The 14663-nt window shown below is 36.6% G+C and overlaps 2 protein-coding genes across 2 annotated transcripts; both read right to left on the bottom strand.

Moving 5' to 3' along the window:
• Window positions 1–4975: 4975 nt before the first annotated feature.
• Window positions 4976–11429, bottom strand: LOC145205555 (E3 SUMO-protein ligase PIAS1-like). Its single transcript, XM_080078292.1, has 8 exons — window positions 11038–11429; window positions 10581–10663; window positions 10125–10241; window positions 9643–9823; window positions 9324–9418; window positions 7622–7812; window positions 6818–6965; window positions 4976–6600 (listed from the first exon to the last, which is right to left on the bottom strand). Exons 1-8 carry the CDS (start codon window positions 11176–11178, stop codon window positions 6513–6515), a joined length of 1044 nt encoding a protein of 347 aa, XP_079934418.1. The 5' UTR covers window positions 11179–11429; the 3' UTR covers window positions 4976–6512.
• Window positions 11430–12453: 1024 nt separating this feature from the next.
• LOC145233222 (uncharacterized) lies at window positions 12454–13530 on the bottom strand. The gene is made up of 2 exons (XM_080097915.1): window positions 12817–13530; window positions 12454–12568 (listed from the first exon to the last, which is right to left on the bottom strand). The coding sequence occupies exons 1-2, from the start codon at window positions 13515–13517 to the stop codon at window positions 12487–12489; spliced, it is 783 nt and encodes a 260-aa protein (XP_079954041.1). The 5' UTR covers window positions 13518–13530; the 3' UTR covers window positions 12454–12486.
• Window positions 13531–14663: the final 1133 nt, after the last annotated feature.

Here is a 14663-nt window from a genome sequence, read left to right on the forward strand (position 1 = left end):
AAAGCAGTTACCATCTTTCATCAATTCTTCGTCATTTGTGATTGATATTAGCTTTCGGATGACTTGTTTGCCGTTTAGACCACCATACTCCAGTTTAAAGTACTTCAGACTCCGAAACTGAAAGTTCGTACCATTGTTTTTTAATTGAACGAACCTGTCATTTAACTTATTCCGAAACTCACGATCTTTTGCGGCGAAAATATCTTCAGGCATTTCTTCAGGTAAAGCTAGTTGTAATTCATTGACACCACTGATTTCAAATTTTAACAAAGCAAGGACTTGATCCAACAAATGCTGTTCCATTTTGTTGTGATACCGATTGTCGCGTTCGCTCTGCCGAAAAACTAAGTTACAACCCGCTCAGAGTTCAACTTATAAATATACAATGCGTTGGTAACTAGGGCATGCCGTACTCTTTTTAAAGGGAAATTCCCAGTTTTTCTTGAACCCTTCCCTGGTAAAAGCATCGTACCGTGAATCCGCGTGGGTGTTGCGTGTTTCGTGCAATCTGGTTTGCGAACGTCAAAGGGCGTGTAAAATTCACTGAAAGTCCTGCTAAGGTGTAACAGGAAACAAATCAAGTAACAAAGAATAACATTTAGGAAAAATGGCACGATAATAGCAGATCATAACATGTGACTCATGTATCTACGGAGTACGGCGCTTTAAGGCAAAAAGCTTGAGCAGACGTCGAGTGTGCAGTATTAAAAATTTGTCAGGCGAAAATAAAAGCAATAATTTGTTTTAGAGAAAAAAACCTTAAACACGCAAAACATAGAAAATCGAACCGCCTTTTTACGCTTTGAGTTTTTGTCCGAAAAAGAAAAATACTCTCGAACTTCCATGAAGGAACCTTATTTTTTACGGTAATATGAACTTGGAAAATGTAAAGATGATGTAATACAGTGGTTATCAAGCGATACAGTAGTCACCCTCCCTGAGTCCTATTTTGAGCGCTATTTCGTTACACGAACTGCAACACAATTGATACCGTTTTGGTCACCACTTTTCAAAAGACGAGTGTGTCGCACGCGATGTAACATTTTTTTAAAACGCAACCAGGCAACATATCTAAGTAAACAAGTATCAGAATAACCCATAAATAGTAAATAAGAAGGCAATTTCTGCAGTAGGATATAACTATAGGTTCAATGGTTGAACATGTCCAATAAAGTGTCGTCATCCTGGAGTATCGTATTGTGGGAGTACCGTACCCTGTTTTCGCATGAAACTGCGTTCAAATTAAAACAGTGCATACAAAAAGTGGCAATAAAATCTGGTAGACACTACCAAACAGCATTTTCTTTACGTAAGAATTTAAAAACCTATGGCTTTAAACCGAAAGAACTATGCAAGCAAACAAAAATATACAGCCTACTGCCAAATAAGCAGCTTTTGACGATAACTTCTATTCAACTTATTTCAGAAAAAAAGTTTCATGAAACCCTAAATAACGAAATCTAACAATTAACATTAAGCATAGTTGTAATTAGCCGGTCGGGGATTTTCGGCTGGGCTCGGGTTTGGGCCGGCTTTGGTCTTAGGTTTCTTTAAAAGAAACGGGCTTGATTCGGGCCTGGCTCTACACTCTGTGCCACTATTAAAAAAAGTTAACCAACTAAGTAGCCAGTTGCTGGACCTGATCTAATGTCATACACATACAGCTCCAAAACGCCTGGTTCAAGACCATCAATTGTCTCTTTCCTGAGGCTTCAACGTATTGGCCTATCACCCAAACTTTCGGGCTATACGGGCTTCTCAAAAACGATTCAGGTTTGAACCGGGCTTCGATTTCAGTCCAGTTTACAACTTTGATTCCAAGCGTTGTTTACGATTGCCAAAACCGCAGAGTAGCCTTAATTAGATATTTTTGTCGTCGCAAACATGATTTGACATTGCAAATTACACTAATTGCAATCCTAAAATTAATTTAGTAAAAAAATTAAGTTATGAAAAGATCATGCATCAAAGTAAAATATAACATCACATCGCATTAGCCAAAGTGTTAAATCAATGTTCCCAACATTGCAACAAATTTAAGCTTACGACTTTATGATAAAATAATAAAATATGCAAAGACTTTTGCAATGTGAGTTTTTACTTTTAGGCGTAGCCTATGCTTTTTTGTTGGGTATCGAACGCTGCGCGTTATATTACGGACGATCCTATAACTGTCATACCCAATTCTCCTTTTCAAGGGGAGATTTCCGTTTATGAATGCTCCTTCGGTATGCAGTGAACGCGAGTGGGTGTGTTACTTTCTGCAAGTTATGCTTGTGATTGTAGTCAAGCAAATTGTTGCTAACGGAAAATAAAAAAAAAATAAAAAAAATAAATCTTTGAAAATGAGTGCAAGTATTCGCTGACCAACAAAAATTTGTCGCTGTTGGGAGTCAGAGAACTACAACGTGTTTTTGGTAGTACTGCTTAAACAGAAACTCACAGCACAGACATGTTAATTTCCGATAAGTGGCGCAACGGAGCATGGGCATTTGCGATGACGCTCCGTTGCGCCATCTTTTAGAGATTATCAGGCCTGTGCTGTTAGTTCCTGTGTTTGTATAGTTCTACCGGGGTCATTGTGCAGTTAATTACAAATTGGTAGGGAGAAAAGCTTGCAATTATGTGGTTAAAATGTCCGATGTCGGTGTTAGTGTTGGATTAAAGGCCTAAGCAAAAATGAACGGAACAATTTATGTTCAACCAAAGAGTATTAAAATTTCTATACTCTTTGGTTCAACTGCAGGATGGTTGTTACCAAACAACATAGAGAGGTTGTTTATCTTGTCCATTTGGTGTAACTTTCAATAAGTAATTGTCTTTCATTTTGTATTTTTTTGTCCAAAGGAAATTGCTGTTTTTTATGTAACGTTTAAGAGAAAGTTGCTGTATAACGTACCTATACGTTGCAACGTAACGTTAGAAGGAACACTGATTTTGGAGTTCTATGTTTACAAAACTTATTTGTCGCAGTAAGCTAAAGTTGTATGCAACGTAAATAGAAAACTAAGCATCCAGAGAACTTTTAAATGTACAGTTGTCCCAGCATCGAACCATAAAGCGACAATCAAAGTGACTTAACAGTGAATGTAGCCTATTTATCTGATTTTTTTTCTAAATCAAATGGGTTTTTGACAAGCGGGTTGGCTATATATTGACTCAGCTATACAATTACAAAATATGCTAATATGTCTCGCAACACACAGATTACAACCAAAAGCACGTTTTATTTACATAATGGGCACAACCTTACTTTCAAATTACTCCAAAAAACCAAATACTCTAAAAATCAGCAACTACTAAACTACAAGATGCCGTTTTTTCTAAATGCAAACGGTTCAGCACTGTTTCATTCGTAAAATTGCTTCAGTTCTTCAGCTTTTTGTTTAATTTTTACTTCGTCGTATTGTCCAGAACTTTTAAAAACGCTGAAAATCAATACCCGGTATTAATATTAGTTAATTGTGTTTCAAAATGATGTAGTGCCTACAAATAAATTATAAATAGGTTCTAGTAAATTGAAATAAATTTCGTAAGCATCTAACATTTAAGTTGTTAGTTTTTTGTCAACATTTTCAGTCAGGTCATTAATTTTGCTTTGGTTTTGTAAATAACATGTTTCCTAACTCACTGGTCAATTATTTCCTTTGCGGCGACCTTGCGCAGTTTTGCCTTCTCTTTGTAGGTCTCTTCCAGTCTAGTACCGTGAAATTGTAAGTCATGAGGAGTAAACACTACCTGCAACTTTCCACTCCTGTTATTATCAATGGCTAATGAAATAAGGGCTGGGATAGGAAAGTCTTTCAAATATTCATGCATCTTTAATTTTTTGGCAAAACCCTTTGCAATTTCACCGCCGATTCCAAAAAACACTCGACGATACTCCTTATCCACTTCACTCATTTTCATTTCCATAAAACTTTCGTACTGAGCGGGTAAACACGAACGAAAATTGTCAACAACTTTTCTATAAAAATCAGGGTGTCCCTTTTCTCTTTTCTTCTTGCATTTCTCGTTATCAAATGCTCTGTACCAGTTTTTTTTGTGGGACTTCTCACCCGGTGAGACGGCACTTGTCTCGATCAAGTGCAAACTGTCAAAAATGATCAGAGCAGTATCGGGTTCGTCGTTTACATGAAACACAAAGCAATTTCCATCTTTCATCAAGTCTTCGTTATTTGTGATTGATATCAGCCTTCGTACGACTTGTTTGCCGTTCAAACCACCATACTCCACTTTGAAGTACTTTAGACTCGGAAACCTAAAGACTGGGAAACCTAAACCTAAATCCTGGTGGTTCAAATAATCAAACCTTGTGTTTAACTTATTCAGAAAATCAACATTTTTTGCCTTGAACTTTTCTTCTGGCATTTCTTCCGGGGCATCTTGAGAATCATTAACATCACTGATTTCAAATTGCAGCAATGCAAGGACTTGCTCAAACGACGCATTCATTTTGTAGTGATAGCTCTGCTGATAAATCAAGATGCGATCGCTATACGCGCTTATAAACCTATACCTACAATTGGTATGTCGACCATACCATTCTCTCTTAAAAGGGAGATCCCCGTTTACGAACGCTCCTACGGTATGTAGTGAATTTGAGTGGGTTTGTTTGTTACACGTAATCCGACCTGCTTTGAGCTTTCTGACTGAAGGTTGTCCGGGCATGTCGCTTGTTCAATGTTTGTGTAGCTTTTTGTACGGAGGCTACTTGATTTGTGATTGGTTTGGGAGCAGGCAACAAAAACGAAATGAAAGCGTCCTAGGTGTTTGGAACTTTTGCAAAATTAAAGTGCATACATTAACCAAATCCCTTTTACGGTTTGTATGAAACCAAACAAAGCTTCGACAATACTTGGCCTGGGCATTATTTTGGCGCCGTTATACAAGAGTTTTAGTAAAGGTTATATCTATTAAATTTCAAACTGAATTCAAACTATTATATTCAATTACTTTCAAAAACAGCGTCGAACAACAGAGCAAGAAATTTTATTTACCAATATTTTTCGTTTTCCAGGTGTAAAGCTAACGAAAATCGTTGATTGCGCAAAGGCTTTAGGTAAAGAACAGCGAGAAACGAAAAATGGTTAAGTAACAAGCAGTAACTTTTAGAAAAACAAAAGGTCAAGAAAACAACAAATCTTAACTTATATATCCACGGTAATCCGCGCTGTCTCGTGCACGGCGAATGTGCCTATCATTTGTCAGGCGAATAAAAGTAAAAAGGCTTTTATATTTGTATTGTACAGAAAGTTTTGACAAACCCCCCAAAAATTGCACCTGACATTTACGCTTGTATTATTGTCCCAAAAATACATTTTTTAAATAATGCGCAAATCTTTAATTTGCCTTGATGGAACCGCATTTCTTACAGTGATGTGAGTTTAGTTTTCAACATAGCAATGTGGCGAGGATACTGAACAATAGTCACCAAGTGATACCACAGCCACTTGTTATTGTGAAACGTGAACGCTTTTTAGGAATAACACCAACAGAATACAATTAACACAGCAATTGTTACCGCTTGACAAAGGTATATGGCGTCCGCACACGATATAACCTTTTCTCAGCGTGCATCACACACAGAAAACACAACAGTATTCACACCTGTGTCATAAATACTTAAATGTCCCAACAGAAAAAGACCTTCTATGATTTTTAAGTCAAAGCTATGTAACACATTTAGCTTCAATTGGAAAATAAATAAACAAAAACATCGTATGCAACTTGGCCACAAAGGGAAATACAGCAAATGAGGCCCTCTTATTCGAATATCTAAGCTGTTTGAAACGTGTGTTTTTGCAACTTACATCAAGTAAATTCCTTGGCAAAAACGTATCAATATTTCAAGCATCAATGTAAGACATGACATAACAACAAAGTAGCAAAACGGTTAACTTAAGAAGGGGACGGAACAACGGAGTAGAGACTTTCACACAATGTGCTAGTGGGGTTCCTCCCCAAAATAGTACAATTTTAAACGAACGCATATGTGCCATGTTTTGGTTGATTTCTTTCTTTATTCTATCTCATCACGTTTTTGTTATAAAGTTAGGCAGTATGCTATCGCCGTACGTATTCTACCAGTGGTGTACGAGTAATATGTTTGGAGATCAGTAGGTTAAATGGTCACGCTTATTTAGAGCTTCAACAAGATACGCTGATTTATCTTTTTGTTAATAAATATTATCACATGTCCGAGCACAAATTGAAAATACAACAAAGAAATGCGGGCATTATGGTTTTTAAATGAGTTGTCACCCTAAAACTGACACTTTACCCTTTTTTATGTGGAAATCTAGGTTCAGCACCTAATAAGGGTAATGAATTTATATTGCAATTTTATATTGCAAGTGGGCACAAGGTGATGTGTCATACCCCGTTGTGAAGATGGCAGTGGGCAATGTACAGCATGGTCATACTGTAATTGTATCTGGACAGTGGTAGGGTTGCAAGCCTGGTAATTTTAATAGGTAAAGGTGCTTATATGTTTGTAGTGGAATAAGAGGTTAGTTGAAATCAACATCATGTCGTTTCTGTTGATTACAGATCTCTAGAAGTTTTGAATAGGCAGTAGGGCTCCCAAGGTTAATGGACCTGCATTTAAAATAAAACAGTTTGTACTAACAAGTGATATTAAAATATATTACACACTAACAAAGAGACTTTTATCACTTAAAAAAATGTGATTTTAAACCTAAATTAAAAATGATTGGTGTAAACAATAATGTCTTAAAACACGAGAATAATCCTACTAACAAAATAATTGTGGTAGATGACACTAAACCGTACGTTTGTCGCAAGAAGAACTTACAGTGATTTAATAAATATGGGATATTTATTAGAAACTGGCAGTGATGGCCGTGGTGGTAACTTTCCTGAAGTTGAAGGTTCATCTGATGTGAGGTCAATGATCACAGGTTCTGGCTTCTTTTCAAGTTTGGTCTCAGTTTGACTTGTATCTGGTAAAAGTATTGTTACAAGTCACACTGTGGACTCTGAGATAGAGGTTTATATTATCACACTTTGGTGTTTCTTATTATAACCCCACAATTGAATTAACTCATGATTTGTCTAATAAGTACAAGCGATCAAAAATATATATGTATATATTTGTGTGCCAAAGCCTTACACATAAAGCCTGATTTTTAATGCGAAAGCATTGAGCCAACAAGCAATAAGCTGCAGACAGTGCACACTGTTTTCACCAATAAGGTCTCATCAATGGTCACTTGATTTTTAATATCTGCAAACTACTAGCAAATAAGCATGCGTTTTTAAAATCTTGGTGAAATTTGAATGCAACGAAAGTGGACTTTCAATGTCAAGAAGGGCATGCTTTGTGAATCTGCAACTATCATACCTTGCAGGAAAATGTTAGGAATTCAGTTATTTGTACTGAAGTTTATGCTTAGTTGGTGAAAATGCAACACACAATTTTGGTATTTCTATAGCACATCAGTAAAACAGATAGATAACACAACATTTTAAAAATCCAGTTTGCTTTACCAATGCACTGCCAAGTCACTACGTCAGGGCCAAGACCTTGGTGGTAAAATGTTGATTGGTAGTAAATATAAATACACCTGAAGATTTTAAAATATTTGAATTTGTGTACCTAATGATTTTACTGGTGAGCCTATCACTAGTGTTTCTGTTTCCTTTGTGCTTGCATACCAACTGCCATCTTCCTTGAATGTAATCATTTCAGCATTGCAGCTCTTCACGATCGTTTGAAACAGTTCATCAACAAACAAATTCTGAAATGTGGCAGGCTTGTTACAAACTGGACATTTCCAGGCTGGTTTTCTGAAAAATAATTATAATTTACCACAAAATTTGTTCAGGGTAGGGATGGGGCGAGCTGAGCCAGAACCTGAGTACTCGGTACCGAGCATCGCTGTTTTTAATGCTTGGTGCTCGGCCGAGCAGTGGCACAAACTGATATGCCCTGCTAACATACAAAACTAGTGTTCTAAAGCAGGGCTACTCAAACTTTCTTGCTCTGCGACCCCAGTTTAAATCAGAAATTTCTACGCGACCCCTTGATGGGTACAGCCCAGGGTTGCACAACCTTTTCGCAATGATGGCCGCCAATTGCCTGCTTGCTTGTGTTTTAAAATTACTGATGGAAAGAAATACTTATTTATAATATATATACGAGGTTGCCATACCGTCTTTATTTCTAAGATTTGTCCTTATTTTGTAGGGCTGTGTCTTAGAAAAGTTCATTGTCCTTATTTCTAAAAAATGTCCTTATTTTTGACTGTAGTCCTTATTTTGTCTTATTTTGAACAATTACTATAGTCAAATCCCTGCTACAAGTAGAAGTGAACCTAGACCCGGCCTGTTGTGAGATGCACTTAGTATTTTCTACGAACAACGAGTTGCTGGAACAGATTGTTTCTGGCCAAAATATTACAAATATTATGTCATGGCTCGTATAAATGCAAAGATTTGTTCAAAAACGTTTGTTTCGTTTCGCATTAAAATTTAATTTTTCGGTTGACCTTATTTTTGGTTTCTAGTCGATGGTAACCCTGTATATATATATACCATCTGATGGCACCTAAAAGGCGTAAATTAATTTCTAACTTGATACACAGATTGACAGTCTTAGCTTTTATGAAGTCATAAGCTATATTGTGACGTTTATAGAACCTGTTTTTTTTGCATTGTTTGCACACAACAGGCTTAAAAAAGTCTGGCGCATATAGTTACTAGGCTGGTAATACTCTTTTAAGTTCCACAAAATGTGTTTAAAGCAGTTTAAAATCAAAATACTTGGCAAAAGATTTACGTCACGGTCATTTATTGTGACTGACATAATAAAGTATAATGTTTCGCAACCCCAAAATTTTATCCGTTTGGGGTCGCGACTTTATGGGCATGTGCAGCTTATAAAAACACCCCGGTGATGTAAGGGACCTTGTAGAGCTATAATGTAGGAAGGGGATTTTTTGGTGACGTCATGATGCACCAAACGTGCTCGGCCGAGCACCGAGCATTAAACGGAGATGCTCGGTGCTGGACCAAACAGAACATTTGCAGTTTTGACACATCCCTATTTCACGGTGTTTTTCCCCTTAGCATTAACAATAAAGGCTGACAGTTACTAACAGGCAATGCGGTAAACTAGTACACTATGTACAAGTGGGCATTCACAACAACAGGTTTAATATGCACATTAAACGTCCAGTGGTTGCGAGATATTGTCATAAAAGAAATTAATCACAGACTCTCTGGTGTAGCACATTTGTGACAGACACTTAATATGTAGCTTATATTCAAGTAAATATGGTGTATTGTGTATAACTTACTTTTGATTCATTTTGAGAAAAAACAATGCATCAAAGCATTGCAAATGGTCACATTTCTGTGTTTTGATTGGAACATCCATGTGCATCTTGCCAAGCTGTCAAACATACACTGTCAAATTTTAAAATACGACAAACAAACATAGTGAGAAAACATGGTGTTTTACGCAGAAGGTTCAAATGTATTCCAATTTACAATACTCACAAAAGTCAACAATTGTATAACTTTTGCTAACTTTGTAAAGTTAGAGCAAATACTACTCCTATCCAGTACAAGCATATTTTAATTCATTATGACAGTATATGTAAGTGATATACTCACAGGACAAAGCAAGGAGACTTCTAAGCTTGTTGTCGTAATTTCAAAGTCACCTTTAATGGCAAGTTTTCTTTTTATTATTGACCGTGATTGATTCGCCGAGAATACTGGCCTATTTTTCAACTGGCTAAGAAGATGTTCTGCAGACTCTTGCTGGACAACATTTTTTTGTGTCCCCATAATCCTAAACATATTGTGTTTGATTAGTTTCTTGTGTCTTAAGCACCATTGCAAAAGAAACTGGCATATTATTAAATTACACAGTATCAACAAATTTTAATTGCTAGATCAAGTTAAAAATTAAAACCTACTAAACACCTCAAAGTTAATCTAACTAACATTCATGCACCACCAACAAAATGTGTGTATTGTGTTATACACCATGTTTTACACTTGGTTTATTTTACAAACACCACATCCATATGAAAAAAAATCGTTAGCAAAAATTGTCGTGACATCCTAAGTTTCTGCTGTTTATGTAAAACCTGTGATTTGGTCGATATCGGAAGTAGTTATGAAGCCGTAGGGTATCCTGATAATATTGCGGTTGTTGAAATGTTCTGGAGTGATGGTGAAGAAGTGTGTATAAGGCTTGTCTCTGTCTAAAATAATATAATGTAACATAATTCATTGGTTAGGTACTTTTGAAGATAAATCATTGGTTAGGAACTTTTGAAGGCCATACATTTCTATGCAAATCGGACTATACTTGTTCGCATTTTTATAAGTCAAGATTTTGGCAGCAAAAATTGCTAAGTTTAGACTTTTTAAAAAACTTTATGTAGGTCAGGGTGTCAGCAAAGTTAGTCTAGTTATGCGTCAAAGAAGTACATAATTTATACACAAATCTATAAGCTCCTAATGCATCACCCAATCCAGTCATTATATGTGAACACTAAAAAACACAGTTAAATAACAAGACACCATAATAACAAAATTACCTCTGTAATTGGCCTAGCTCCCACTGAAGAGTTCTTCTTCTTTGATGGATGGTATTTTGTCTTAGTTGCTTCCTTATTGCTTCCTGTTTTTGCACAGACATTTTTTGCACCTTTTGTTTTATTTTAAAACTAGTTTTATAAAAAAGGTAATATGCTGATGTAAAATGTTTTTGGCTAATGATTAGGTACACAATCCGAACTGTATGTATGTTCTGTAAATTTATTGACAACATAAAATCTTCTGTAAATTGACAAAAAGGTTTATAGACCATGAAACTGTAATTCTACCTCATTGAAGATTTAGTTTGGAAGATTTTATTTTTGAAAATCAAACCAATATTATAGGCAAAACTAGTCTTTGCAGGTCAAGCTATTTTACTTTTTTCTTGGTAACATTTCATGGCATTTGTTTAACCAGGGTTATTGCATTGTATATAATAAAACATTTAATGCAAACCTGTTCGTCCCTCTGTTGCTTTAATCTCTGTAGTCTTTTGGCGTTTTTCCTCTGTTTTTTAGTCAGCTTTAGACAGTTTTGATCTGTTTTCTGTTCGATCTTCTCAAGTTGTATTGTATGGTCAGGTACAGATACAGACATTTTTTTCAACTTTTCGAAACAAAAATGCAGACTTTTTCTGCAGGTCTCATTTGCAACTTGCAATAACAATTGCGAAAACTTAAGAACAAAGTTACCAAACGTTCTCTTGTTGGTCTACATGGGGATTTCCCTGTTTCGAAATCTCAGCTTCGTTTGTGACCTGACAGTGTGTGAGTTGAGTTGTTTCAAAAAGTAAAACGTTCTGCAAATCACAATGAAACAAAGCGTTGCGCGAGTTCGTGATTGGACTACCGGTATGCGCGATTTACTTTAATTTCATTAGGTCCTTATAACTACAGCTGTTGATATTATCGCCAACCAAAGCAATGTTTTGACATGAATATTTGTGCGCGAAAAACGTTTTTCTCAAATATATGTATTGCACGTATGGGAATACTGGTAGGAGCGTTCAAGTGCATTTGTCTGCGATTTATTTAACACGCTTTCAGTTTAAATTAGTGGTTCCCAAACTTTTTCATATTTTTTTCTAAACGGTCCCTTTGCCATTATTTCGAGGGCTCGCGGTCCTTACGCCTAAATGTGTATTACATAAAAGCGAAAGTTGATTGCACTATTTTAGCTAGTTATGCAAAATTTGCGCATAACAATCATCCAAAGACAGCTTGTGACATCACAAACAGGACAAAAACATTACGATTGTGCGCGAACAATTGCATTTTTGATAGTTATCATTCAATAAAGGCCTTTGTTTGGCAATGGAGACAGTCGTTTCTCAATTCTACTTTGATTTAAACTTATTTAGTGGCACAAACTGACGCCAAATAAGATCATAGAATTACTTCAACCGCTTCGCGGTCCCCCCAAAATTGCCTCACGGACCCCTAAAGGACCGCGGACCCCAGTTTGGGAACCGCTGGTTTAAATGGTGTTCGTACTTGACCTATTTCCAGGATGTCAGGAAAAATCCCGGAAATTTGAGATCGAGCTTTTTCGAGGTACCAACCCTATTATAGTTTGTGCTTGTAAACTGTCAAATCCAGCTTCCCATTTTAAACTTTGTGTATGTGGTTTTGTGCACCCTTGACGTCGATCGACATTGAAATAGGCTACATTTTCAAATGATCGCATGGGTATACAATTACTAAATTTTCTGCTTACTTCTCTTTTTAATAGATATCAAAGATCTTATTTGAAGTGGGAATTGGATAGCCTATATGTTTTTGTGAATTTCGGTACAAATAAACTAAATCAGCCGAGTAATGTACAGTGTATTTATTCTCATTGGCACCTTTCAAAGCAAAAGTATAGAGCATATTTACAGGTAATTAAAGATTTTGAAGGATCAGACTATTTGTAAAACTTCATAATTTCCCCAGCAACATTTTCCACTCTATGTTTGTAGTATTTCCCGTTTTCTGGAGAAAATTTTCTGCAAAGCATAAAATAAATTTAATTGTGTGTAGGCTTCAAATAATTGCAGCCAAGTGTTTATGTTTATACTATTTTTTAAGAAAAGTATATTCATTTTCTTAAAGCAAAACAAAAAAGATAAATTTTGAAATAAAGTTTGGAGAACAGCTAGGTTATGTCACCTTAAATTGTGCACCAGCATCTTAGCAAGTAAGTTATAAGCTTATGAAACAGGCTGTGTCGCGCAAATCAAAAACGTTTGCTTACATGTTAATTATCTCCTTTGCAGCTCTCTTGCGTAGCTTTTCCTTCATTTTGTAGGTTTCTTCAATATTATCTCCGACTTGTAAAATGCGCTTGTTGAAAACTGCTTTAAGGTCTTGGCTACACTTTGTGTCAATCGCCAACTTGATGAGGGCAGATATTGGAAATCCTTTTAAATACTCATGCACCTTTAATTTTTTGGCCCGGCACTTTGCTATTTCCCAGGCGATCCCAAAAAACACCCGGCGATAAAGCTCATCTACTTGAATCATTTGGTTTTCCAAAAAAATTTTGAATTGGTCAGGTAATTTTTCGCGAAATTTTTTTATCGCTTTTTCGCTAAATCCCGGTTTTCCTCTCATCTCCACACACTTCTCTGCGTCGAACGCTTTGTGCCAGGACCCCTTTTTGTTTTCTGCAGATGGAGAAACGCTGTTTACCTCAATCAAATGTAAGCTGTGGAAGATGGACAGTGCTGTGTCTGGTACATTGTCGACATGAAACACAAAGCAATTTCCATCTTGCATCCATTCATCGTCATTTGTAATAGATACCAACTTTTGTATTAGTTGTTTGCCGTTCATACCACCGTACTCCACTTTGAAGTAGTTTAGTTTGTTACAGTTTACCTTCCACCCTTTTTCTGTTAGATCATGTAATTTTCTATCCAGCTTGTTTCGAAAATCACATCGAAAGCTAGGCATGGCCTCTGGCGTGCTTTGGGAAATGTCGTCTCTTGCATTAGTATTTTCACAGTATAACAGCTGAAGAACATCCTCAAACGACGCATCCATTGTTAATAAGTGCTTGCCACTGTGATCGCGGTACTGAAATACGAGGTAACGTACCCGAACTGATCTTCGTAAGGGGCGTTTTTGTTGTATGTAGCCAAGAAGAGGTGACTTTCAAGCCATACCATACTCTCCTAAAAGGGAAGTTCCCAATCCTCCCTTGAACGCTTGTAATTGTTGCTACGCAATGATTTAATAATTAACAGCGTAATCGAGCCTGATACAATTCAAAGAAAAGAATGCCGTTTCAATTGTTTCAGGTACAATAAGCAAACTAAAACTAAACACTTCCATGTATTTCGTAGCTTGCCAAAGCCAAACATTTTAGAAGAAACATAACCTACTAAAATGCATTTTCATGTGCCCACGGTCGACTGTAATGACTTTGTATCTTTTATTGATGTTTTTTGTACATTTGGCCTGGTAGAATTTGCAAGTGAAAAGTTGTACTTGGAGTTTTATTGTCACGTTAATTGGGATTAGAAAGTCTGGCACCCTCAATTGGATTATTTTCGAAAAAGTGGAACCTCAATTGGCCTGATAGCCGTACTTTCACGGTTAGTTGTGCAAGACGCTGGGTCCCGAACGTGCTCCCGACCTGCGATAATAAAATACTGCAGGAGGTAGTTCCTAAGCAATACAATATAATCACCCCAAAGGGAAATACCAACTTATGCGGTAACAAAACCGACAGAAGAGTATACCGCCTTAATTGTTCGTTTCTGTCTGTCGAAGTTTAGGTTGATAGATTTACGTAAAAAACAACAGTTGACTCTTTTGTACTGTGATCCAACTTGACTGGTTCTAACAACGAAGTCCTACAATCTCGATCTTTTAATGCACCAACCTTACCCTCTTACGTCAGTTGCTGTCACATGACGTAACTTGTGCCCTCAACTTTGCGCTTTATAATTTCTCAACGTTGCGCAGCTATTTTCGGCTTGGTAAATATTTTACCAAAATAGAATCATTTCAGCGTATCGGTGCTGTTACGATTTGCTTTACCCGGCGAAATGAACTCATCTGATCTCAACTTAAAAAATTGATCCCCTGTAGGCA

Source organism: Phallusia mammillata, chromosome 1 (assembly GCF_965637545.1).
Source record: "Phallusia mammillata chromosome 1, kaPhaMamm4.hap1.1, whole genome shotgun sequence".
NCBI lineage: Eukaryota > Metazoa > Chordata > Ascidiacea > Phlebobranchia > Ascidiidae > Phallusia > Phallusia mammillata.